Source organism: Cottoperca gobio, chromosome 24 (genome assembly GCF_900634415.1).
Source record: "Cottoperca gobio chromosome 24, fCotGob3.1, whole genome shotgun sequence".
Classification (NCBI taxonomy): domain Eukaryota; kingdom Metazoa; phylum Chordata; class Actinopteri; order Perciformes; family Bovichtidae; genus Cottoperca; species Cottoperca gobio.
Window position 1 is genome coordinate 20,352,201 of NC_041378.1, and position 27,500 is coordinate 20,379,700.

Consider the following 27,500-nt stretch of genomic DNA (forward strand, 5'->3'; position numbering starts at 1 on the left):
ATATTATATTATATATATAATGTATATTATATGTGTATATATTAGTAGATAAATATAATATCTATATAGTATATATATTATACTCTATATATCTATATATATATAAAATAATATATATAATCTATAAAGGGGGGGGGGAAGATAAAGATAGAAGAGAGGGGGTGAGAGAGATAGAGAGAGAGAGTGAGAGGGAGAGACCAACCAGAATAGAGAGGATACCGACTCCCTAGCGAGCAGTCCCACAGAGAGGAGAGAAGAGAGAGAGAGAGGAGAGACCACAAAGAGGAGAGAGAGATGAGAGAGACAGATGAGAGAGAGAGAGGGGAGAGAGAGAGAGACGAGAGAGGAGGGGGGGGGGGGAGAGAGAGAGAGAGAGAGAGAGAGAGGAGAGAGAGAGAGAGAGAGAGAGAGGAAGAAGAGAGAGGCAGGAGAGAGAGAGAGAGAGGGGAGAAGAAGTAACAGAGGGAGAGAGAGAGAGGAGAGGGAGAGAGAGAGAGAGAGGGAATTAATATAAATGATATATATTATATATATATAAATATATCTATAGATATATATATATATATTACAAGTATAATATGTGTGTGTAATATAGACTATATATGGGGAATATATATATATATATATATATATATATATATATACACATATATATATATATATATACAACAACATATATATTATATATATATATACACACCAATACTATATATATATATCCTCAGTATATATATATATAGGATAATATATTAATACACATATATTATTCATATTATATATATGTATATATATAGTATATATATATGTATAATATATGTTGTTATTATATGTATATAGTATATATATATAAATGTGTATATATATTAGTGTGTGTATATATATATTATGTATATATTATTATGTGTGTATATATATATATGTAATATCTAGATATATGATATATTATATATATATATATGTGGGTGTATATATATATGTATATATATAATGTATAATGTATGTGTATATGTCTAGTATGGTGTATATATATATGTAGGTATAGTGTATATAAATATGTATTAATTATATATATATATATAAGTATATATGTAGTATGTATGTCTAGATATATATGTTATAGGGGTGTGTATATATATATGTATGTATGTATGTATGTATGTATGTATATATGTGTATGGTATGTTATAGATATGCTATATGTGTGTATGCTATATATATGTAGGTATGTATGATGTATGTATGTCGTATAATGTGTATGTAGTGTATCTATATGTTGTATGTTATGTAGGTATATATATATGTGGATAGATATGTATAGATATGTATTATAATGTAATGAATGTATATATATGTATATGTTATATATTCTATATATCTATATATGTATATTGTATTAATATGTATATAGAGTATATTATAGGTAGTATGTATGACTAGTATATCTATATAATATATAATATATATAATTATATATATGAAGAGGTGTACATGTATATATATGATATATATATATATGTTAATATATAGTATATAGATTATATATATATCTATATATGTTATATGTATAGTAGATATATGATATATATTATATGTATGTTGTATATGTGAGTGTATTATATATTTATATCTATGAGAGGTATGATGTATGTAAATACTATATATATGTGATAATTTTATAATAACTTTTAATCCAGATGTGGTGTGTATATATAATATATGAGGTGCTACTAATAGATATATATTATATATGTCGTGTTGATATGTGATGAGTATATTTGTGTATATAATATATATATAGGTTTGTAGTATAATGTTGTGTCTATATATGTATGGGTATAATAGATAGATGTATGTGTATATATAATATATGTATGTGTAACATATATATATGTATGAGTTTATATATGGATATATATCTATAATATGGATATGTATATGTATATGTATATGTCTATGTCTATAGGAGTATGTTATATATCGTATGTATATGTAAGTAATATATATGCTAATATATGATGTATATATATGTATATATTTTAAAGTAATATATATGTATATATATGATATATATATATATAGGATATATATATATATATATATGTATATATGGTAGATATATTGATAATATGTATCTATATATAAATATAGATATATATGTATATGTATATGTATAATCGATATGGATATAAGATATATATCTAGTGTATATATATGGTATATATAATTATATATATATATATCATTGGTTATAGTATAGATATATATATATATATAATATAATATAATATATATAATAATATATATATAGATATATATATATAGTATATAACATATATATATATATATGATATAAAGATATATATTACTATATATATAATACAACATATTATATAATTATTATGGATATATATATATATGTGTATGATATTATATAGATAAAATATATGTATATGTGTATATATAATAGATGTATAAGTATAAGAGATATATATAATATATATATATATATATATATATATATATATATATTATAATATAGAGTTCTAATATATATATATATATATAATATATATTGAGGTGTGTATATATATATATATATATATATATATTATATATATATATAGGTTGTATATATATTAATATATATATATATAAAATATATATTATATGTGTGTGTATAGATTATATACTCTATAGTGTGTGATAGTATATGTGTTGTTATATATATATGTGTGTATAAATATATTATATGTGTGTGGTAATATATATGTGTGGATATATATAGTGTGTATATATATATATATATTATATAATATGTGTGTATATATATGGGGTATATATATATATTATAGTGTGTATATCTATATATATATATGTGTGTATATATAGGATGTGTTAATATATATATTATAATATATATGGGCTATATATAATATATATATGTGTATATATATATAATATGTGTATATATTATATATATATATATTATATGTGTGTATATCTGTATATATATAATACATATAATTATATAGTGTATAATATGTGTATATATATATATGTGTGGTATATATATGGTATGTATTATATATATATATATATATATTATATATATATATATATATATATATATATTATATATATATAGTATATAATATATATAATATATTAATATATATATATATATATATATATATATATATATATATATATAGATCATATATAATCTCACTCATCTGAATAAACTAAGTCTGTTAACTAATCATGCTTTCTTTCATGACATTCATCTTTTGATGGACTACATACCAAATTATGTGTTTATCATTGTTTGCAGGTCGTCTGTTTGACTTTCACGTGCTGGATATGATTGAGCTTGGAGTTGAGAAGTACGTCTCTCTGAGTGATATCAAGGTAAATGTTCAGTGTTCAGCTAACGTCTGTGTTTTCTGTCTGTTTGTCAGACTGGGATATAGAGTCAGTACAAAGTGTATGCCATATTTAACCCTCTGGAGTCCGGTGCTAATTTGGCATTTTTTGCATGACTTTTGATTCTGCCTTACATGGGATGTCATTATGATAATGTTAAGTTTGATTGAGGTAGCACCTATATATACATTTTATGAACAAATAGCAGTATACCAGAGGTGATTTTCCCTCATTCCTTCTTTTGTTTTTGCTCCCGTTTTTCATGAGCTAAAATCCAAGATCTCAGACTTTTTCAATGTACACAAAAGGCCTATCCTTAGGCTGGTCACAATAAAAGACCACTCTAACATGTGCAGTTTTATCTTGTATTCGGACCAATACTAAATCTATCCAACTATCTCTCAATTGTTTGTCTGTCGCTTTCCTTCAATCGCCGCCTCCCTTCGTCTCTTTCCGTCTATTTCCGTATCGCCTCGTTTTGCTTCGTTTCGCTTCATTTTCTCGATTACCCCACCCCTCCCTGGTAAATGCTACCTGTTGAGGCAGGATCTACCGTTTCCAGCTTTATTTTCAGAATACGTTGAAGATTTAAAATATGTATGGCCGCCACATTGCATTTCTCATACTTTCGAATGTGTGGAAAATATATTTTTGTATCACTTTATCGTATCTCCGTTTTTACTGGGTGGATTTGCATTGAGTTTCAAGGCAGTACTTTGCACAGAAACAGTTTTTCAGGAGATTTCAGATTGGGTCTAGTGGGACTACCAACTACCTATCAAGGGCCATTTTATTTTCACAACATCATTCGAGGGCCATACTAATTATTGAATTCATACCCCCTGCAAAAACATTTAAGACGCAGCCCATTTATTTCACTTTTTCTTTTTGTGCTGTGCAAAAAAGCATCTTTTCTATCCATGTATCTTTCTGTTTTATCAGAAATCAGAATCCTTTATTAGTCCCACAACGGGGAAATGTATCTTGTCACAGCAAAATAACATATGAAGTAAAAAGGCAGTAAACATAATTAAATAGAATAAAAAAATAATACCAAGTGGTTGATAGAAAATAAAGTGAGTATTGCACAGCAGTGATACAACAGTCTGTCCTTGGTGTGGTGGTCTACCTGTCTATCTTTCCACACGTCCTTTCAGCTCGTGCAGTTTGGCATGTTCGTGCTGTATTGATGCTCGAGATTATTTTTCATCACTGCAAGCGCGTCCGCACAAACTAGGCACACTGGCCTTTTACTTCCACAAAGAAATAATCGTTAGTCCATTTCTCCTGGAAAGTACAACATTCTGCATCCACCTTTCTCTCTTTTTACACTCGCCATGCTGCGTTTACTGATGTCAACGACAGTCTCGTTTAACATTGAAGTTTTGTAACATGACGTGACACGGTCCGCTCGTGTTGTGTTCAAGGACCCTGACTGTGGCCAGGAAAAACAGTAAATCGCCCGTCAATCGCTGTCTATCTTTATTTTAATTTTTTTTCTAGTGGATGATTTTGCGTGCGTTTATGAATTACCTTGAGGGCCGGATCAAATGGTCTCGCCCAGAGGCCGTACCCCGCCCCTGGTGTAAACAAAGGAGATACAATGGATAAATTAGAGCTTAAGAATTGTTGGGAGATGTATTTTTTCATTTGTGATACTTTGCTTACAGAATGTATGCTAAGCTAAGCTAACTATGTCCTGTTTATTTCTAACTGCACATTACAGCTCTTGAACTTTAAACTTGATACAGCAGATTTGACTGTAGTACCGCCCCCGCTGCTCCGATTCTCCGGCCAATCTCTCGCTCCATTGTCCCCTCACTCGCGAACAAGACCCTGAGGTACTTGAACTCCTTCACTTGGGCTCATTCCCTACCCGGAGTAGGCAATCCACCGGTTTCCTGCTGAGAGCCATGGCCTCAGATTTGGAGGTGCTGATCCTCATCCCAACCGCTTCACACTCGGCTGCGAACCGATCCAGTGACTGTTGAAGGTCACAGACCGATGATGCCATAAGGACCACATCATCTGCAAAGAGCAGCGATGAGATCCTCAGGTCACCGAACTGCAACCCCTCTCCTTCACGACTACGCCTCGATATCTTATCCATGAAAATCACGAACAGGATTGGTGATAAAGCGCAGCCCTGGCGGAGGCCAACATTCACTGGAAACGAGTCCGACTTACTGCAGAGTATCCGGACACAACTCTCGCTTTGGGTGTACAGGGATTGGATGGCCCTCAAAAGTGACCCCCTCACCCCACAGCACCTCCCACAGTATCACCCGGGGGACCCGGTCATACGCCTTCTCCAGATCCACAAAACACATGTAGACCAGATGAGCGTACTCCCAGGCCCCCTCCAGGATCCTTGCAAGAGTAAAGAGTTGGTCTGTTGTTCCACGACCAGTACGGAATCCGCATTGTTCCTCTTCAATCAGAGGTTCGACTACCGGCCGAACCCTCCTTTCCAGTACCTTGGAGTAGACTTTACCAGGGAGGCTGAGAAATGTGATACCCCTGTAGTTGGCACACACTCTCTGGTCCCCCTTTTTAAATACGGTAAACCACCACCCAGGACTGGAGCTGCTGCCCCCGCGACCTGATCCCAGATAAGCGGTAGACGGTGGATGAATGAACAACAGATTTAAATGTTAAACTCAAGAACTGCGTTTAGGTCTGGCACTGTCCCTTAATGTGGGATAAGTGGAATTCACAAATCTATTTATTGAATATTATCTCTGATAAATATCAAAAGACTAATCGGGTGGTGATGTCCTAGTGGTCTAGTGGTACGCCTTCCAAACAAAACACTAGAAGGTCGGGAGTTCAATTCCAGGCTGCCACCCTGAGCAAGGTACTTAACCCTGAGTTGGTCCAGGAAGACTGTCCCTGTACTTTGTTCAATGTAAGTCGCTCTGGATAAGAGCGTCTGCTAAATGACCTGTAATGTAATAATGTAATCAATTTTCTATTAGCTGCAATATACCAGCAGTGTAAAACAGACTTTAGCATTTCAGGACCAAACATAATCCAAAGTGGTGACCTTATGGTTTAAGGAATATTACCGCATTTCATATGCAAATAAACATACTGATTTAATAATTTTGAGAATTATTAATGTGTGCTATATTTAATAGAAGGCTTCTTTTAGAGCGTGTGGGCAAATATCCAGAGGCATACAAACATATTTATTAGTTCAGTAATGGTAAGAACAATCTTGTAAATTAAACTTAAATCTTGCTCAGATTTTCTGCATCACTGATATGTCAACAAGTTTGCATATATAATATATTGTTATGCTTCTGCGCTGGCGACGTCTGGAGGCATTATGCTGTCCGTCCGTCTGTCCCATTGTTGTGATATCTCAGGGACGCCTGGAGGGAATTTCTTCAGTTTTTGCACAAATGTCCGTACGTAAGGATGAACTGATTAGAATTTTGTGGATGTAAACACCAAGTTGACTGGTTAGCGGAGGCATACAGCTGCTAAGTGGAAATTCTAGTTAAAAAACAGTTTGGCTGAGGAGTGTCTTGTGTGTGTGGACTTTCTTCATACTCAAAAAAGTAAACGTACGTTTGTGTCTACCTTTCTGTTGTCAATGTAACATAACACACATGAGCAAGCGGTCCAGTCTTCCAATGATTGAGAGGAAACTGGTGATACCACAGTCTGTCTCACAGTGCGTGTTTGTCCTGCAGACCAGTAAATGTCCTGAGGGGACCAAACCGATGCTGGTGTTTGCAGGGGAGGCTTTTGATACAGACAATGAACACAAACGTCTGAAGAGTCTGCTCATAGGTAAACAATAATTATACTTAACGAATACATCTCTACATTTCATTTTGGTTAACATTGTGTATGTTGTTCTACTACTAATATCACTCATTGCCCATTTCTTTAACCACCTCTCAGACTTCTTCAGAGGTCCTACTGTGTCTGCGGTGCGTCTGGCAGGTTTAGAACACGTTCTTCACTTCACAGCCCTGGATGGGAAAATCTACATGCGCAGCTACAGGTAAAATAAATTGGGTTAAAAATGTGGTTAAGCATTAGTTAAAAAAATGTTGGCATCTAAATTGGTCAGAGTAACTGGGTGAAAAATAAATATCGGAGAATTTACCTGTCACCTTGGCTTAGCCAGTGAAAACTCATGTTTGGGTTTACACCAGGCAGCCACACTCTGCTTACCTCCATCACAACACATACAGTATATTGATGTTGTCTGTCATTGTAGGTGTCTGTTGAAGAAGTCTGGGTGCCGCACACCGCGAATAGAGCTTGAGGAGATCGGCCCATCATTTGACTTGGTTTTAAGAAGAACACATCTGGCTTCAGATGACTTGTACAAGTTAGCTCACAGACGACCCAAAGCTCTGAAGGTAAAACTCACCTGGACATTTTTTCATTCATTCATGCTTATGACCTAGTTATTAATACTTAAAGTATATTATAGCCACATTAGCAGCCCATGAGACTACTGCTCATTACACACCAGAACAATTGATGTACAGGTCACTGCTTTTCTTAAGCTACCGCATGGTATAGCTCTTCTCGACTCACTTTTGGTACCAGGAGCTTTTTAGGATTTCTAAAATGCGATCGCAATTGACTTTAGTTTGCTATTTAAAAACGGCGAGTTTGTGCAAGATGTCCTGTGACGCACCAGTGATGATTCTCTCTGACCAATCAGTGGACTGCAGTGTTTTAACGTCACCTTTTAGTATCGGCTCAGCTCACCTGGAACCTCGACTGAGGTGGTTCTAAAAGAAGTGCCAGGAGCCAGGTACTATCCACAACCTTTCCTAATGGAAAACCTAAAAAGAGCGAGTGACATGCCGGGGAAACACGGCATTAGATACTGGCCATCAGTTTGTCCTGAGGATGGCGCCAGAGGAAAGATTACATTGTTGCCTAAATGTTACCATTTTTTTAATGTCTTTCATAATGCTAGCATTAATCTAGAAATTTGCATTTGAATACAGAATATACTGTCTGTGTGGAATAAGACGATTTTACCAACTGTAAAGTTATTTAAAACTATGACGATACACAGAATGATTGGGTCACTATCCTTATTGTATATGCTGCCCTTTGGGTCCATTTTTAAGAAACATAATATTCCTTTTCATTGTTTTGCTGATGTACAAATATATTTGCCAATAAAAAAATATAGTAAAGATTAATGCAGCCTTTACTGAACTGTTTAAATTATATTTAAACTTTCTCATTCTTAATGAAATAAGGCTGAGATTGTTATGTCTGGACGACCTGACATATTGGATGGCTCTGTTAGTATTCTTGGCTCTTAAACTAATCCCAATCGATCCGATGTTAAGAATCTCTCCCAAAGATCTTGACAGTTAGTCATGCTTTTCTTACCTCTGGGTTAGACTTCTGTAATTCTTTGTATGTAGGTGTAGATCAGTTGTCTTTTAGTTCAAAATGCAGCGGCTTGTCTTCTCACTGGAAACAGAACACGTAACATGTTTCAGGATTGATTTTAAGATTTTATTGCTTGTTTTTAAGCTTTAAAATGTATCACTGTTACAGGCCAGAAAGAAGAAGAACATTTCCCATAATGCCTTTGGTACCAAGTTCGGCCGGGTGCACATGCAGAAGCAGGATCTGACGAAGCTGCAGACGCGTAAGATGAAGGGCCTGAGGAAGAGGAGGGGAGAGATGGTCGCTGAAGACCAGGAAGCACAGGCACCCAAAGTGGTCAAAGTGGAGAGCTAAAGTGTCTTCAACCAGCGCTGCCTACAGATGCATGTCATGGACAGTCTCCTTAAGTATTAGAGTATTAGACTGATTAGATTCTCTGCTAAAACTCATGAGAATCAGGAAAAGAGTCCAACAAATGATATCGGTTGGCAGTTGGAAGTCTGCCATAAACTGGCTACATTTTCTTCTGTTAATTGGAATGTGTAAAACTGTAATTTCAGTGGCGGCACTCGCCTTAAAGGAAATAAAACAGTCTCTAACCTGTCAGGTTGTTTAGAGCTTTAATGTTTAGAAAATGTTGACTGTATCTGTGTCTATGCCTTTTTGTTTTTTTGCTAATTTTTACTTCATAAAGTCTTGACTATTTGCACTCATTCCATTCTTCCAAAACATTGGGAAACTTATCAGTTTTGGTAATTGTCAAAGGGCCAATCGCACTTATTCAGTCAAACCTTCAGTCAAAAATCTTTCTCTCTAGCTAAATTTAAATAAAACAATTATTAAAATGATACCAAGTGTCATGTTTCTAGAATTAGAAATAACTGAATGATTCCTTTGACTGCACAGGGAGTAGATCTGATTGCAGATAAGTGCTATTTTGAAGATGATTTTAAAACGTATTTGTGTCGACCTAATCTTTTAGAAGCATTTTTGGGATTCGCAATCGGTAGAAAGGCCATGCTCATAAGGTTGAGGCTTAATTACAGCTGCATGTCATTTCCATAACGCTACTCTTGAACTTTATGGAACCCTTAAATGTAAAAGTCCAGCTTTGTTTTTTTAAATGATGGAAGACAAAATATATAAATGTTATGTTCTGCAACGTTAAAGTTATCTGCATTAAATATTTAAAAAGGAAATGGGATTTATTGTACAGTGTTAAAGAACTTTTTCAATCAGATATCACCACTAGTTTGCTGTTTGATTGCTGAACACACTCCATAGGGGACCTATTTATTGCTTACCGTCAGAAAATTGCAACAACACTACAGGATTATACAAACTTGGTTTATGTAATATTATTTCAATTCAGTGCAATTTTGCAGACTAATCTGACACCAGTTCACTGTCTGCGGTCCCGTGTTCTTCATTCACAACAACAATCCTTGCACTCTTAGTTTATCTCCTAGTTAGGACTTTACCAAACTATTAAAAAGCAAGAAGGCATCCTCCTTTTAATAACAGCAACCATTTCCTTGTTGAATAACTGAAATCATTACGTGTTTTGATTGGTTCATTAGTCATTTTTTTTACATCAACGTAATTTTACAAAATGACATCCCTTATAAAAACGGCTTGTGTCAATCTGTTGTAATTTAAAGTCATTATACTGAATACAGTGAGTTTATCATAGTAGGCCTTTTCTGAAATTACAGTTTTGTTTATTTTCTGGTTTGTTTGTGTTATGTCTGTTATTTTCTGCTCACTGCACATATCCTCCTGCATGTCTGTCCATCTGCTCGGCTTGCTGTGCAGTTTTCTATTTTTAGCAGCTGGAAAAGAAAGGGGAATTGAGACATTCATAACTGCAGTGAGGGATCTGCCGAAGAGGACACCATTAGGCTGTGTATATAATATACATTCGTTTTTATTACCAGTCCTGCAGAACTTTTGTACTAAAGAAGGATTTCGTCTGTATTTTCAATACTTGGTCGTCACGGTTGAATGACAGTGTCCAATCAGCTGCAGGATTCCCGGAGCCCCGCCCCTGCGCGCTGTCTATTTATAATAATGCAACAGCAGCTTTCTGACAGCAGTTACTGTAGAAGCAGATGCTGCATCACCAGCTCCGCTATAACGCTACAGTCTCACCTCAATAGATACAACTTTACCCCAAAGATAACCTCAATTCGACTTGTATTGTTCTTACCACAGTCATAGTAGGCTTACGTTATATACCTCTATATTTTAACTCATCAATATAAGTTACCCGACATAAACACAATGACCGAAGGGAACAACATGCCAGAAGATGATACAGAGGGTCAGGGTGAGGTCCCCGCCGGCGCGCCCGCAGAAGAGAAGAAGGAGAACGGGGACAGTAAAGTGACCGTCCCAGAGCAAGCCGCGGCTCCGGGGACGGAGGAGGTCGAGTTTGTGCACCCGGAGGGAGGCTGGGGCTGGCTGGTGATGTTGGCCGCCATGTGGTGTAACGGATCGGTGTTCGGGATCCAGAACGCCTTCGGTATTCTCTTCCTCTCTCTCCTCCGGGAGTTTGGCTCCGAGGACGACGACGACCTCCGCTTTAAGACAGGTGAGTGAACCCGGGGGACAGACCTCCACCCCAGGGATCACATGAAGAGAGATGGAGGTCTGAACTTCCCGTAAATGCTCTTAAAGTCAGTATGTAACGTAATTATTTTCAATTCAGTCCTGTAGCTACCTTAAGTGTGTACACATGTTGTTTTAGAAGAAAGGTCATTTAACGAGTCCAGAACAAGCTAACGTTAACTCCTCCGAGGGTCTCTGTCTTCCGGTGTGCCCCGATGAGGTAAAGTGAACCTCATCGTTATTGGTGTCTTGCTCATAGACACAACGTTAAACAGTTTGTGGAATGGAATTAAAGCTCTTTCTACTGGCATGCTAGGCACGTGCTAGTTCATGTGTTAAATATATTCAGTTGCCTTGTATTGTTAGTTTTTTTTCTATTCTTTTCTCTTTTTTTATTTACAAAATAATGGGTAAAACGCCATTTAGCTAACTGTACTTTAATGTACGTTATGTTAGCTAGCAAATAATAGGATATGTCGTTTCCTGGTGAGAGAGGGAAAAATGTTACTTAAACTAAAGCGACTGTGCTTCAACGACACACACGGCTGTGTGTGGGGATGTACAGTGAGTGGTATACCGCATGTAGACTGCCCGGCAGTGCCCTGGTACTGGTATTAAAGTGCTGTTCTTGAAGGTCTCTTTCCTCCAGGTGTGAAAATTGTCTGTCTGGAAACAAAGGGAGACCAGAGAGAAATTATGAATGAACTAACGTTTGCCACAGATGCTGCTGCTCTTAAAAAGTAATTGTCCTATTCATTGAGTATATCGTTGAATAAACTATTTAACAGACATGTTATAATCAAGTTGCTTATTCATCACATTGATCTATGTTGGCCTGTTGACATAAGTAACAAAGTCACATTTTTACAGAAATGTGTAATGAAGAGGTAAATAACTTCAATGAGTATACCATTGTGCCATTTCCTTTTTCTTGTTTTGAGAGAGACCTTGAAATTCCAGTGGGTGAGAACTTGAATTTTAAGACAAAGTAAAGCTGCTGAAACCCCCTGAACTTCACACACATACAGTTTATTACACTTACTTTATGGATACTTGTATTATAAAGCACTCATTGCCTCTTCTTGTGATGAACTTTGGTTTTAACATATGCAACTATTTTATTATTGCTGCTGCTATAGCTCTGACATGGATATACCTCTAAAAAATAAGATAATAAAACAGAGAAAGCAACACCCATATCCGCAAACTCAAATTAAAGTCGAGAAATCTTAAAAGGAAATGGTGTTCCACTAAACTGGAAAAATCTTGTTTAGTCTGGCTCAATAATCTTAAAACGTATAACAAGGCTCTCCACAGCTCTATTGAGCCTTCTATTCCTATATCTCTCAGCAGTGACGACTTCATGAGCTTCTTTAATGATAAAATTATAATTATTAGAGACAAAATGTATCACCTCCTGCCCTCAATCAGTAATGACTTAACGTCAACCTCCGGAACCTGAAAACAGCTCTAACTCCTGAAATATATCCAGACTATTTTACTATCAACCTTAACCAACTAACTTCAACAATTTCTTTGTCGAAGCCAGGGGTGGGGAACCTCCGTGCCATGTACGTGCACGTGCAAGACTATTTGATCCGGCCATCGAGGTAATTCATAAACACATGCAAAAAATCAACTCAAATAATCTAGTCAGCAATAGAATAAAACGGGCGACTGAATTTTCCTGGCCACGGTCAGGGTCCTTGAACACAACACGAGGGGAACGTGTCATCACGTGGTCACTTCAAGTCAAAAAACTTCAATGCCAAACATGCCAAACTGGACGAGCTGAAAGGACGGGTGCGTTTGGATAAAGTTAACGGTCTTCGGAGGAGTTTGGCCCAACAAGCAGCTCTCTCCAGAGTGTAACATGAAAACATGGAAAGATAAAACAGAAAGATAAAGGATATAAAAAGTTACTTTTTTTGCACGCCATGAAAGAAAGGTGAAATGAATGGGCTGTGTCTTACATTTTTTAGTAGAAGTTATGAGTTCGATAATTAGTATGGCCCTCGAAGGATGTTGTAAAAATTGAAATAGCCCTTCATAGGAAAAAGGTTCCCCACCCCTGATCTAAGCCATCAACCTGTCTCTTAGACCCAATTCCAACTCAGCAGTTTAAAGAAGATTTACCCTTAATAAACACCTTGTTATTAAATAGGATCAACCTGTCTCTATTATCTGGCTACGTACCACAATCCTTTAAAGTAGCCGTAATAAAACTACTTCTTAAAAAGTCCAGTCTTGATCCAGAGGTTTCAGCGTCTGTACCGATATCTAACCTTCCCTTTCTCACTAAGATCCTTGTGAAAACAGTTGCAAAACAGTTTTTTTTTTTTTACATAACAATAGTTAATTTGAGGTTTTTCAGTCTGGATTTAGAGTTCATCATAGCACAGAGACGGCACTGGTGAAAGTTACCAATGACCTTCTATTGGCATCAGACAAAGGACTTGTCTCTGTTCTTGTCTTGTTAGACCTCAGTGCTGCTTTCGACACTGTTGATCATGACATTCTACTACAGAGACTGGAACATTGTGTTGGCATAAAAGGAACCGCATTAAGCTGGTTCAAGTCCTATTTATCTGAGCTTAGTTTGTACGTGTGAACGATGAATCTGCCTTACAAGCAAAAGTCAGTCATGAATTCCTGCAAGGTTCCGTACTTGGACCTATTCTATTCACCTTATATACTGTTTGTTTCCTTTAGACAATATTATAAGGAACCACTCCATAAACTTTCATTGTTATGCGGATGATACCCAATTATATCTATCAATTAAACCAGACGAAACCAATCAATTAGCTAAACTTCAAGCATGCCTTAAGGACATAAAAACTTGTTATTATACTTGGCCCTAAACGCCTCCGAAACGCATTTTCTAATGACATAGAAGCTCTGGATGGCATTAATTTGGCCTCCAGCACCACTGTAAGGAATCTTGGTGTTATCTTTGATCAGGATCTGTCCTTTAACTCTCACAAAAACAATTCAAGGACTGTCTTCTTTCATCTACATAACATTGCAAAAATAAGACACATCCTGTCTCAAAATGATGCAGAAAAACTAGTCCATGCATTTGTTATTTCAAGGCTGGATTACTGCAACTCATTGTTATCAGGTTGTCCCAAAAAAATCCCATAAGACTCTTCAGTTGATCCAAAATGTTGCAGCACGTGTATTGACAAGAACAAGGAAACGGGATCATATTACTCCTGTATCAGCTGCTCTGCACTGGCTCCCGGTAAAATACAGAATACAATTCAAAATCCTTCTCCTGATTTACAAAGCCATTAATGGTCAGGCTCCAGCATATCTTAAAGATCTCATAGTACCTTATAAACCAACTAGAGCATTGCGCTCCCAGACTGCAGGGTTACTTGTAGTTCCTAGAGTCTCTAAGAGTACAATGGGAGCCAGATCCTTCAGCTATCAAGCTCCTCTCCAGTGGAACCAGCTTCCAGTTTGTGTTCGGGAGGCAGACACACTCTGCACATTTAAGAGTAGGCTAAAGACTTTCCTTTTTGATAAAGCCTATAGTTAGGGCTGGCTCAGGCTTGCCTTGCCCCTAGTTATGCTGCTATAGACTTAGACTGCCGGGGGACTTACACCTCTCTCCTCCTCTCCCTCTCTATCTGTATGCATTCATGTCCCTTAAAGGTATGTTACTAACTCAGCATCCGGGGCATCATCCCTGGAGTTTCTGTGTCTCTCATGTGGTAGGTTGCCACTATTAAAGGTTACGTCTGGATCATGAATCAGGGCTGCGCCTTTTGCCCTGGTCCTACCTGACGACCACGTTAATATTTATTTTTGGAGACACCATGAAGCTATTTTGACATCCTGGATCTGTCTTTTTCATATTTGATCACATCATGTTGTATTTTTGCTATGTTGTTTATCCTGTACACACGACATCTATTGCACGTCTGTGCATCCTGGGAGAGGGATCCCTCCTCAGTCTCTCCCTGAGGTTTCTAACATTTCCCCCTTTAATTGTGGGGTTTCTTTTAGGAAGTTTTTCCTTGTGTGGTGCGAGGGTCTAAGAACAGAGGGTGCCGTATCCTGTAGTCTGTAAAGCACACTGAGACAAATGTGTCATTTCTGATATGGGGCTGTATAAATACATTTGATTTGATTTGATTTGATTTACACTCCAACCCAACCTCTCCCAATAGCCAGAGTTCATTGGCACTCTGTCTTGATGAGTGATGTCTTCCCCCACGTGAGGCTGAGACAACTGGACGATAGATGGATTTCATCGTTTCACTTCTGTTTTCAGTGGTTCCAAGTGATAACAGAACTCTTGATATTTAATCATCATTTAATATTGAGGGCATTCATCTTTCTTATGCCTTTAAGGGGACATATCATGAGAAACTCACTTTTTTTGTGCTTTCATACAGTGTTGTAGTGACTACAAACTCTCAAACTGTGAAATAACACAACCCAGTCTGTTTTTCGGGAATGGACTTCAGACAGACAGTATGAGAAAATAAAATGCTTTTTAAACATTAAAGCATTTTAATATGTTCTCGTAGAACGCTAAGCCAAAGCCAAGTATGAACCTGAAAATGAGTATGATCATAGTGATCATAAGTGAAAGCAACAGAAATGAGAAAAACACATTTATGTAAAAAGTAATCTGGTAAGTTCAGTTTGAACCTGGGTCCTTTGGAATTGATTTGATCTCAACAAATGTGCGCTTGATTGCAGCTCTGTTTTAAATGTGTAGGTAGCTGGAATTTATCAAAGCTTGTTTAGTCACTCTGGAAGATTCCTGAAGTGCTCCAAGATCAGGCCTGTTAGGATTGAGTCCAGAACACGTTGGTTCAAAAATGAGAAGAACGGTTTCTTATTTCAACCGGGTTCATTCATCTTACTGGTCACTTTGCTGTCTCCTCTTGGTTTCCTGCTTCTGGTTCTGGGTTCATCTCCATGATGGGCTCTGATGGAGCTCTCCATCTTAAACATCACACATATGAACCAAGTTGCCTTGTTCTATGAAAGTCATCATTTATGTGCATTTTACTGGGTTGTGTTCTGAATATGAGTTTTGAAAAGAATTCAATTCGTAATGGACGATTCTGCGTCACACGATTTTCACCCAATGTCAATGTCAAGTTTCAATGCAGGAAGTAGTGTGGAGGTCGGGGTGGTGGACGGGTGTGTAGCCAGGGCAACGTTCATGTTGGAGACCAGAGTTGGTGCCTTCTCACAGACCTGCAATCATCATTCACCTTTGTATGAACCGTTACCATAACTTGCGTCTAACCCTGACTTCAGCCAAAGCTTTTAGTTGGTTAACCTTAACCGTAGTTAGTTTAGTTTTCTTCACCTCCTCTCCTGTCACAGTGTGAGAATGTGGTTTCTCACCTCTCGCAGACAATGTGTGAAGCCAACTTGTTAGCTTTGTAAAAAGGAGTCTGCTAAAGTGAATGCTATTCTGTATGTTTTCCTTTTGTCTGTGCTCTTACTCTGCAATCCGATGTGAGAGCTGCATCACCTACAGCTGTCGTCCAGCTGATGTCCTCTCTACGCCCTGCTGCTTCCTTTAAACACAAATGATATTCATCAAGGCTGCATCCAACGATTTCTAGTCAGTGGGGTTATAGCTTTGGTTTAGTTGCCTTTAGTTCAGTTTAGTTCACCTTTGAAAGGTCTGTCAGGCCTTAGACATGCAAGCAGAAGATGAAAAGCTTTCTCTTCTGTAAAATGACATCACCACCTCGGTATGAACCTTGGCAATTGTTGGAACACCAAGATTTTCTCAATTATCTGTGTGTTTATTGTAACCTCTGAAATACCTAATACTTTTATACATAACTACAGTATACTAATATTCCTGCTTTGACTTAAAAAAAAAAAAGTCTGCTGCTAAACTGGAGACGCCTGACACTGAAGGTGTAACGTCGCGATGTAAAGATGTAGGTTTATATCCAGTCTGTGCATTTCCTGCTATACCGTTTTTCCTGCACTCGTCCACCTCTTGATGTGAGCGCACATTTATTTGCGTGCTTTTACCTGTTTACGGTCCATTTCCTTCTGACATTGGTATGTATGCCTCAGTGTGATCAGGAGAAAAACAGATCTTTACTGATCAAACTGAATGAGACAATAATAATCTTCAGTGGTTGTTGGTTGGACTGGTAGATTTCATTACCTTGGTGAGCTCTCTAGTTGATGATTAGGCAGGATTTATAGTTAGATCTCAGTATTTATCATCTCTCATAACCCTATTCACATGACTGAGATAGATTTATTTTGAGACTGCAATAGAAAATGCTTTTGTTTAAGGAAATGATTAAAGAGTAGGTGGTTAACATTAAACTTACAACAGCCATATCATGTCTTATGTGGTTCTCGAGGAACTACAGTTTGTTTGCGTCGGTAGAAAGTCCTTCAGACCGCACTCTGCCACAAACTGGCCTGTTGGTTAATTAGTGCTGTTGGTTTAAAGTGGTTCTTCAGAGCAGCACACTCTCTGAGTGGCAGAGTGTACTCTGGGCACTGTGTGAGGAGACGGAGCAGCAGAGCACCAGAAGCAGTGAATGTGGTGAACAGCTGAACTGACAGGAACAAAATCATGTAATTTATAAATGAAAAGATTTTTTAGTGTCAGCTTCCCAAATGTGAGGATTTGCTATATTTCTCTGTATTATATTATTGTCCAATAATTGTCCTTAGGTTTTTTTTTTATATTTTAAAGATATCACCTTGAGCTTTGTCAACTTGTGATGCGTATTTTCTCAATCTTTTGCATTTTTATAGGCTACACTAACAGAAAGAATAACAGACGGATTAATCGCTAATGAAAGTATTGCTTAGCTGCAGCCCTAAAGACGTAAAGTAATTATGTCACATGTCAATATCAAATGAACTAGTAAAATTATCATTTTAATCCAACACTTTTCCGGTATCTTCCTTAACGTATGTCAGCCAGACAGAGAACGCCCTCTCACATAGACTACCCACCATACTTAGGACATAACCTCATCTGCACACTCACTTTATCTAAAGACTGCAGTTTCCCTTTGTCCAGACACTGCAGCCCTCGCCTAGTCCTCTGCACATATGGCTTTATAGGGTAAATATAGTAGGCACTGCTGTTCATGCAGATGAATGGATACAGCTTTTACTTAAGCTAAAGTTTCCGCATGTTTCTCATTACTGAGTGCATGTTTAGGAGGCTTGGCACACTAACACTAAACCTGGGACTTTATCTCAGACCCATAGGACTGGCCTGTCTGCTTTCAAGATAGGACACCACTTAGCTTTAAGTAGTTGGCCTACCAATAGTGTATTAGAGTTGTGATTCAGTGAGATGAAAAAGGATAAACTGGCCTCATGTTGTCATGTTATGATGAGTGATATTTTATGGAAACACACACACACACAAAATTCCATTGAATTTATTACATGTTTACCTTTTTTCTTCTTTATGGGTGCAGTTTGAATATATGTTTTCAAAGTTAATTAAAGTGCAGTGATAGTTTGTTCTTTTTGCAGACTATGCTTCACGTCTGTCTATGAGACTGTAACAGTTAGACGCTGAAATCCCATGTGAGCTCTCTGTGTTGAGCAAGCCAACAGAGGACATACCAACGCACATGTTGCAACACGCTTCTTCTTCTCATATTCAAACTCACGTGCTGCTGTGGAATCGCCATATGCTTAGAGACTACCTTCGCATGAAAACACTTTTCCCTTTGTTATAATATAAACTGGTGTTTTGTACATTTAAGTTATGAAATGCAATAGTGCATTTAATGCTACCAACTTGTAGATTCCTTTTTATGCCTTATGATAAGTATAAGTATGTAGGCAGCTTTCTTAGTTCAGTTGCAGGAAGTCCACAGGATCAATTAACAGCTCTTCAATTTTTTTTAATGAAAGTTACAGTATCTTATTTTTAAAGATGCTTATTCCATGTCCTATATTAAACCTCATTACCCCTACTTTCATAATCAGAAAACTAAAATGTGTTACAGAATATATCAGAGGGAGTCTTTTGGATTCAAAGTTAAATATTTCCTGGTGGTTGGTATGTGTAATGTAGTGGTTCCCAAACTTTCTGTGGTCAGGGCACACCAAAGACCAAGCCAAAATCTCAAGGCACACCTGTGTTCATATCTGGGCAAAATCCCCTCTCTAACACATAGTATCACTGTGTGAACATTTATTTAGCCTAGTCCTTGTAAGAAGCTATTCTCCTTCACACTAGCAGAGAGCCTTTGATGGGTCACACTCTAATATTTCCCACCATGCGCAAATGGCTAAAACGATTGCTTTGCGTATTTACATTCTCTGCTTTGCTTCGCGAAGGGCGGAGCTCCGCTTCCGAACCCACACACACACACACACACGCGGTCGCACACACACACACACACACACACACACACACACACACACACACACACACACACACACACACACACACACACACACACACACACCTGCAGTCAGAGACAGAGCGGAGGAAAGGTAAGGAGAGAACTTAAAAAATCTGCGCCACACACGGACCTCATCCAGCCCAGGCAGCACCCCCCAGAGCAGTAAACCTAGGGGAAACACGCGGCACACTGTTTGGGAACCACTGGTGTAATGGACAAGAATCCACCCGTTACAGCATGTCAATTTAGGTTTGCATTTGAAATTCCCTCAGCAATGAAAATCCTGTTTAATCAAATTAGTATGGTCCATGTGTGTCCTTTCACTTTGGGGGCGATGACTTGGCTGTTGGTAAAGGACGCCCGTTGGAAACAATGAGAAACTATGGATGCTTGTCAGGGGAAATTAATTTTAATATGAACCTGGATTACTCTCTGATCTGATGCCTATAGAGCTGTGACATTTCATGTGGCACCCTATTAGTCTCAGTTTGTACCAGCGCTTTGATGCCTCTAAATGAACCCACATGACACACACTGCAGTGTGTATCATTTCAGGTCACAATTTAGGTTGCTTGATAGATGTCATGGAGACTGCTACGTTTATTATTTGAATAATAATTCATCTTAATTAGTGCCTGTAGTTTGTAAGGTTTGGTCTTATCTTTAATCTGACGAGGCAGTAAATTACTTCTTTACAGCCCCACAGAGCTCACTGTTATTTAATTAACTCACTCTTAGCTGGTTGATGCCAAAGATGGCATTTTTATGATTAACCATAAGGAGATTTAAACAATAAAAACAACATTGCAAACCTGTGCTGCATGTCACATTTTTGTCTCAGCGGGATCTCTACAGTGTTGGCTTTGGTTGGTCAGAACTTCTCTACTACAACGCGAGGCCTGTGCTATCACATTATCGACACACAAAAAAAATCCTCGTCAAGCTTCCTACAATAAAATCTTGTGTACTGGTTGTTGAGAAAAAAAATGTCGATTGCATTTCTATGGTCTTGTGGCATGAAGACATATGAAAGGACCAGGTGGGACGCTGATGAATTTATTAAATAGGAACGTTTATCATGGCAGGCTGATTGACGTCCTTAACTCTCTCAAAGCAGCTGTTGTCTTTTCTAGTGCCAAAGATAACGTGCACAAAACTGGGACATTTGGAAATCATAATGAACCAATCACAGTGTGTAATGCTGGGGCGGGCAGGTCCAGCCCACAGGCGGGCCTGCACTGTCAGGTCAGTGGCCTTCACATCTGTGTTACAGGCTCTTGTTCCCTCACTGTGGGAATGCCAGATGGGCTTCTTCCTGGGCCTTGTGCCATAAAAGCCACTTGCCTGCCGACTAATGTTGGAGCATCCAAAGACCAAACAGAAGCTTTCCAGTCCTTGATTGTGCTGTTTTCATGAATCCTTAGTAATATGAACTTGTGTAGTTGACTGACGTTCATGTCAATAACAAGAAGTCATCTGATCATATTTTGACTGAATATTATTTTGACTGGACAGATGAAGCTGATGTTTTGAATGGGAAACTAACTGACACACTGACTGTTCAATTAAGTTGAACATATTGTTTTTGTATCACTGTCTGTGAGGGCCTGCCATGCTGGGTGTGAGGTAGCCAGGATATGTGTTTCACTCAAACAAGCAGCGGACGTGCCATTAATTGGTTGGACTTTGACCTGCCTCTGCCAACATAAGATATAAGTAGTTTAAGTGCGTTAGCTGTAAAGAAGTATGACCCTGACCCAGGTAGGTTTGTGCAATGCAGACTGGACGTTAACTCTTCTACATATTAACAAAAGGGAAAACGTTTCCCATGGGGCTGCTGGTACACATTCCTGTCACCTAATCTAAAGAACCTGTTTACATGGAGCTGATCAGTAATCAAACTTCTCCTTTAGCCCTACTGCTGCCACTGCAGTCCATGAAATATGAAGCTGCAGGCAGCAACTGGTTAGCTTAGTTTAGCACAAAGGAACAGTTAGCCTGGACTTGTCTGAAGGTTACAAACTTAGCCTGCTAGCACCCCCAAAGCTTGCCAATTAACACATTGTTGTATTGTAATTCAAGTGTAAAAATGACAATTATCTATTTACTGTGAGTCTGGATTTGTGTCCGTCAACTAATAGATGTCCATGTAGGTCTCTTATTATATTATGTTTATGGTCATTGGATTAACATGTAATATGCCTGTTTCTGTATATCCTAAAGAGTGGAGTCAGGAGCTCTAACAGCTGGCCTGCGTGGGCAACCTAAGTAAGAAAAACACACAAAACAACAACACATGGATCGAATCGCTCCAAAAAACCTTGACAAGTTTTAAGCATACACAGGTTAATGTTTGACAGGCTATTTGATCTCAGGCGTGTGTAAGCTTGGACCTGAGTTTAGGTGAAGGTTGTCAAGAGATAAAGCCAAGAGCAGGTAAACATGTTGGAAGCAGAGCAGCACTCCGGTGGACCAAGTGTTTGGACTCCTGCACATGACTGACATCATCAGGCCTGAGGGGCAAAATGGCTGTGAGTAAAAGGTGTGTATCTTTTGCTCACACTGATTTAGCATTGTTTACTCTCTTCTGCATCCCTGGATGTAGCACATGACAAAACAACATATTATACGTAGGTAACTGAGTTTGTAAAGAGCAGCTCAGAGCTCGTCATACATCACACACAGCGTATGAAACCACAGTAACAAGATAACAAGATGCTGAGGTTTATGATCTGGCTGGTCTTTGGCTACACTGGACACATCTGTAAACAGTGGGAGCCATAGAAAATAACATTCCTGTAAGTATTGCTTTGTATTAGCACGTTATGTATGTTCACTTTTATGATATATTAACACTTACTTTGTATTAGTGAGTGGGTGTGCTAGTCTACATTAGTCTCAGTATATGTTTTATTAAGCTTCAGTTGTTATTGGTAACTGTCAGATTAAAAATAGTTACTTGCTATAGTAGCATACTTATCATTTTAAAAGTAGCTCTAGTCAATATGTTATAGTAACAATGGATTAAATGTATAATCTGAAAGATGCCACTCATAGTGATGAACCCACAGAGAAGTCTCCCCAGACCTCTGGAGCGTTAGACTGTGTTAGCTCATGTGTTGGTTTAGCACAATACATAAAGTTTAAAGCATCTTTAGCAAGACATACACATTAGGGATCTGTAAATTAAAAAAGTTTAAGAACTAATATTATGGTGTTTATTTTATTTATCACAAGTCACCCTTTGTCTGCATTTTAATTAGTGTAAAGCTTTGATGTGGTTTCATTTTCAACTCTGAATGCAGATACCGGTCAGGTTTTGTGTAAAGACTAACTGTGAGGCGTATCCACACTGTGGCCTGGAGCCACCGCTATACTGTGCACTTGAAAAAGGGGTGGATGAAATGCTCCCCCAATCACCAAGCAGCCCTGACACAACACCCCATTCCCTTTCCTCAGACCTGGACCACATCTCCCTTTAGACATTTTTTATATGGACCTGTTGTATTCGCTGCAGAGAGAAATCATTCTACACATGCATATGATGTGTTTTTTCTCTGATTTATTCACATCCATAAAGTAGTCTGTGGCTATTCCCTAACTCTCGTGTTGTGTCATCAGGCATAAGGTTTCACTTCCTGTGCTGTGAGGCCAGAAATACACGAAGGACATGAGTTCGAACTTGCGATGCAAGCGCACAAATATTGGCTAGCAGCCGAGTACAAATGTCTTCCAGCTGCTGTATACGCTGGAGACGGAGTAATGCTTCTATATGGTCCACTCAGGTCCAGATGTGTATCCGCAGCGCCGTGAGGCCCTGATAGGGTTATGACTGGGGTCTTTGTGATGGAACAGCAGCAGCTGTAAAGTCATACTTTAACAGGATTGCCTGTTGTACTGTAAGGCCACATTAAGTCTACAGTTTGTCAAAGGGCTGAAGTTTGAGCTGAGAATAGTAGCAAGAATTTCCTCAGGTGCTTCCATGCTGAGAAAAAGTCAGGCTTCACCTGAAGGCATTTTTGTTTTATTACATCCATTAAGGCTGCAACTGGGTTTCCTTCATCGACTTATTTCAAGTGAAATTAATGCAGTCAAACATCCCAAATCATATCAGACTTGACAGATGTGGAAGGGACTGAACCCATGGACCTGTGCCAGTAACAGTTATACCACCCACTGTAAAACTGTCACTTTGAACTTGAGTCAATCTTAAAAGGGGCACTCCACCGATGGTACTTCTTCAGCGCTTCTTTAGCTTTTACATTTTTAGCACATTCAAGTCAAGACCATACATTCCCAAAGAACAAATGAGAAGGCAAGTGACACAGACAAAAGTCAGTGGTGGAGTTGTCCTCTGTTACTGCAGCTCCCTCAGGAGGGAGGAGGAACGTTAGTAATAATTCTCAGCTGTGGGCCAAACATGTTCAGCCTAACATAGGCCACAGCTTGTAAACCCATTAACCCCGCTGCTGGCTCTGCCTAGTTTTTTAGAAGGAGAGTGGGGCTTCCATATTCTGTCTAATGAGACAAGCAGTTGGAAACAAAGCTCTGTCAGCCAGCTGGGAAACACAAGGCAAATTATACACCTTTACTTTGCTCTTCTTAACTTCCATTTTCTTTCCTCCTTCTTCCCTCTCTCTCTGTCTTCACCAGAGAAAATGTACTCTGCCTTGTGTGAGCCAACAGTGCAGTGCGGTTCAGTACGGTACAGTCTGCTTCCTGACCCCAGGTCAATGGGTCTGAAACCCTGATTGTAATGCGAGCTGGCTGCCGAGACTGGAGGCTCTCCTGCAGCAGCAGTTCAGCCCAGTGTGCTGCTCCGTCATTCCCTCTGCCTGTGGAGATCCAGTGAGCCTGGATCCTGCGCTGGTACGGAAGTGTTTCCATCCATTACAGGACAGGCCCGCAGGTAACCCTGACCCTCGAGTCTCTGTCGATGCTGTAACACACGTAGCTGAGAGGTCACTGTCAGTGTATCAGCATACATGCTGCAGTTTGACAAAGCCATTTCCATTGCTGCTTGGAGATATAGGTTTTATTTAAGGGATGTTTTATTCATTTATGGTTGTTGGGGCTACTTGGAAAGTTAAGATGAACACACAGAGAACCTGTCCTGTCCAATGCAGGAAGTGATGTGCTGTGTATATTTGCAGCAGCAGCAGCGACTGAGGAACTGGATGGTTAACATTTGCAGTTATAGACAAAGAAACGAGCACCACACACAGGAACTCACGTTACACTACTAAAATGTATTATAACATACATAAGTGGTCATTGGAGTATTCTATTTTATTCCCCCCCCCCCCCAAGCTTTTATCAAATCATTTTTATAAGAACATTTTGTTACATGTGTTTAGATTTAGCCCCAATGCACTTAGATGTGTGATTATCAAGGCTTTCTGTTTATTTAGTTTCACAGTGGGTTTGTGATGAAATCTGATGAACATCTGAAACCTTAGGGTTCATATAATCAATTTCACATCATCAGAAAAAAACATGTCAGTGTATGTATGAGCGCCTTGAGATTGAGCTAACACAGTCTAACGCTCCAGAGGTCTGGGGAGACTTCTCTGTGGGTTCATCACTATGAGTGGCATCTTTCAGATTATATCCTTTAATTAATCCTTTGTTACTATAACATATTGACTAGAGCTGCTTTCAAAAAAACATGTCAGTGTATGTATGAGCGCCTTCAGATTGCTTTTAGCTTTGAAAGGCGCTTTACAAATACAATTTATTATTATTATTATTATTATTATTATTATTATTATTATTATTATTATTATTATTATTATTATTATTATTAATGAAGAGAAGAAAGAAGAGAAATGGATAGAGACATAACCTGTTGCTAGTCTCTCTCTTTGTTAAATTAAACATTGGTCTCTTATGTAACTCTAATTTGCTGACTGTTCAGCACTTAAATCAATATGTTTGTCTGGCTAACGGTTTGGCAGTTAAACTTTGACAATACAATAGTTACAATACAAATTTCTTTCAGGATTCTTCCAGGGCTGCCGACTTTTTTAGAATGTCAGATTATAAATTATATAATATATTAATAACAACCTACAAATGTATTAGTTTGGTTAACATTTCACCATAAACACTTGGTCATGGTTAGGGAAAGATCATCATCATCATGGTTAAATACTTTAGAAAGCTCTAATATGACCACTTGATTATTTCTTTAATCTTTTTTGTAAAAAGAGAAAAATTCCAAAACCTTCATTGACATGAATATATATATATATGAGGTAAAGACGTCTTTTACCAGTTTGTATAAAACAAAGAGTTCATTTGAGAAGTTTCATTAATATTATAGCTCCATCCTTCATGTTAATGTGGTGACACACGGAGACATCTGCTCCTGTTTCTGGGTTGTTGGTGGTGAGAGCAGTTGATTTATTAGCACCTTTTCCTCCTCAGTTTGTGTTTATTCTCGGGCAACAGCCTGAGACAGCCAGAGTTTTAAGTGGTCTCTGGTGTTAAATGAAGCCTGTCTTCATTCTCCATGTTGGAAATAGTGTTTAGCCTGAGCATATTTAGTCAACAGGTTCCTCGAATGTGCTACAGGGACAAGCTGTTTGTTTGACCAAGCCAGGAAAATGGTCCGTCACACCACTGCAGTATGAGCCAAGTATGCCTGTCAATGAGCTGTTTCCATTCACTTTGGTTAATAGATAACTCTTCAACCAGCTGCTTTAATGCTGCCTTTGTTTTATTCACAAACTGAAGTGAAGTCATCAGGGAACCATGAGGGCCATTCTGTGCTTTACACACTTGGTCTTATTTGATGTTCTCGGCCAGTGATTCTCGACAATAGTTGGTTAAAAGAAACGGATAACCCAGGCTGATAGGACTCGTGCATGCACACTCCTGGACACAAACAAAGATCTGAGTTCAGTCTGCAGTCCAACAACTCTCAGAGGTGTCATCTAATTGGCCTTGGATGCATTTTGTCTGGTTTACAAGAGGCAGAGTTGTATTATGTTTTATAACGTTTTATGTTCCTGGCTGCAGATTCAGTCATTGTGGGGTGAGCAGGTTCAGAGCAGAGGGGTTTCCAGCAAGGAGTCTTTAACAAAGTAGACAGACGACTTAGGGCAACTCTGCCTCGTCTGTCAGTGTCCAAGCGGCCCGCGGCTAATAGTGGATGTCACTGGGACAGAGAGAATCCTGCTATTACATTTTTCAATCTGGAATTCCTCTTTGTCTGAAGCGTAAATGCTTTTAAATCGAGAGAGCCAGCAGATGAAACCACAACAGCAATTTCCTGTTATCCTTGAGGGATTCTTTGGCCTTCTTGTTCACTGCTATTTATTACATTATGTAGCTTTAAGCGAGCTGATATCCCCACAAATATGAGGCCAGGCGGAGTGGACCCCATTAAATTTGGGGCATTTTTCTGACTGCAGTGTCTGGGACAGATCCTGAGGAGCTTTGATTATGTGTTGGCTCACAGAGAGAAACCAGAGCAGGGCACTGAGCGAGAGCATGATAACTAAATATAGGTGACACATCAGTATTTTTATATATGTGTGTGTGTGTGTGCGTGTGTGTGTGTGTGTGTGTGTGTGTGTGTGTGTGTGTGTATATGTATGTGTGTATATATATATATATATATATATATATATATATATATATTATATATTTGTATGTGTGTATATATATATGTATGTGTAT

At 38.2% G+C, this 27,500-nt stretch overlaps 2 protein-coding genes across 3 annotated transcripts in view; both read left to right on the top strand.

The window, feature by feature from the left end:
• Window positions 1-9,517, top strand: part of rpf2 (ribosome production factor 2 homolog) — a 19,634-nt gene extending 10,117 nt beyond the window's left edge. Inside the window, exons 6-10 of the mRNA XM_029462794.1 lie at window positions 3,332-3,408; window positions 7,125-7,224; window positions 7,339-7,441; window positions 7,661-7,805; window positions 8,977-9,517. Coding sequence (XP_029318654.1) covers window positions 3,332-3,408; window positions 7,125-7,224; window positions 7,339-7,441; window positions 7,661-7,805; window positions 8,977-9,162 — 611 coding nt within the window. The 3' untranslated portion in view covers window positions 9,163-9,517. The remainder of the gene's footprint in view (window positions 1-3,331; window positions 3,409-7,124; window positions 7,225-7,338; window positions 7,442-7,660; window positions 7,806-8,976) is intronic.
• Window positions 9,518-10,662: 1,145 nt separating this feature from the next.
• Window positions 10,663-27,500, top strand: part of slc16a10 (solute carrier family 16 member 10) — a 36,057-nt gene continuing 19,219 nt past the window's right edge. Inside the window, exon 1 of one of the 2 annotated variants that reach the window (XM_029462792.1) lies at window positions 10,663-11,401. In XM_029462792.1, the coding sequence (XP_029318652.1) occupies window positions 11,092-11,401 (310 nt within the window). In that variant the 5' untranslated portion in view covers window positions 10,663-11,091. Of the gene's footprint in view, window positions 11,402-12,037; window positions 12,159-27,500 lie in introns of those variants that run through there. The other variant, XM_029462793.1, reaches the window with a different exon arrangement.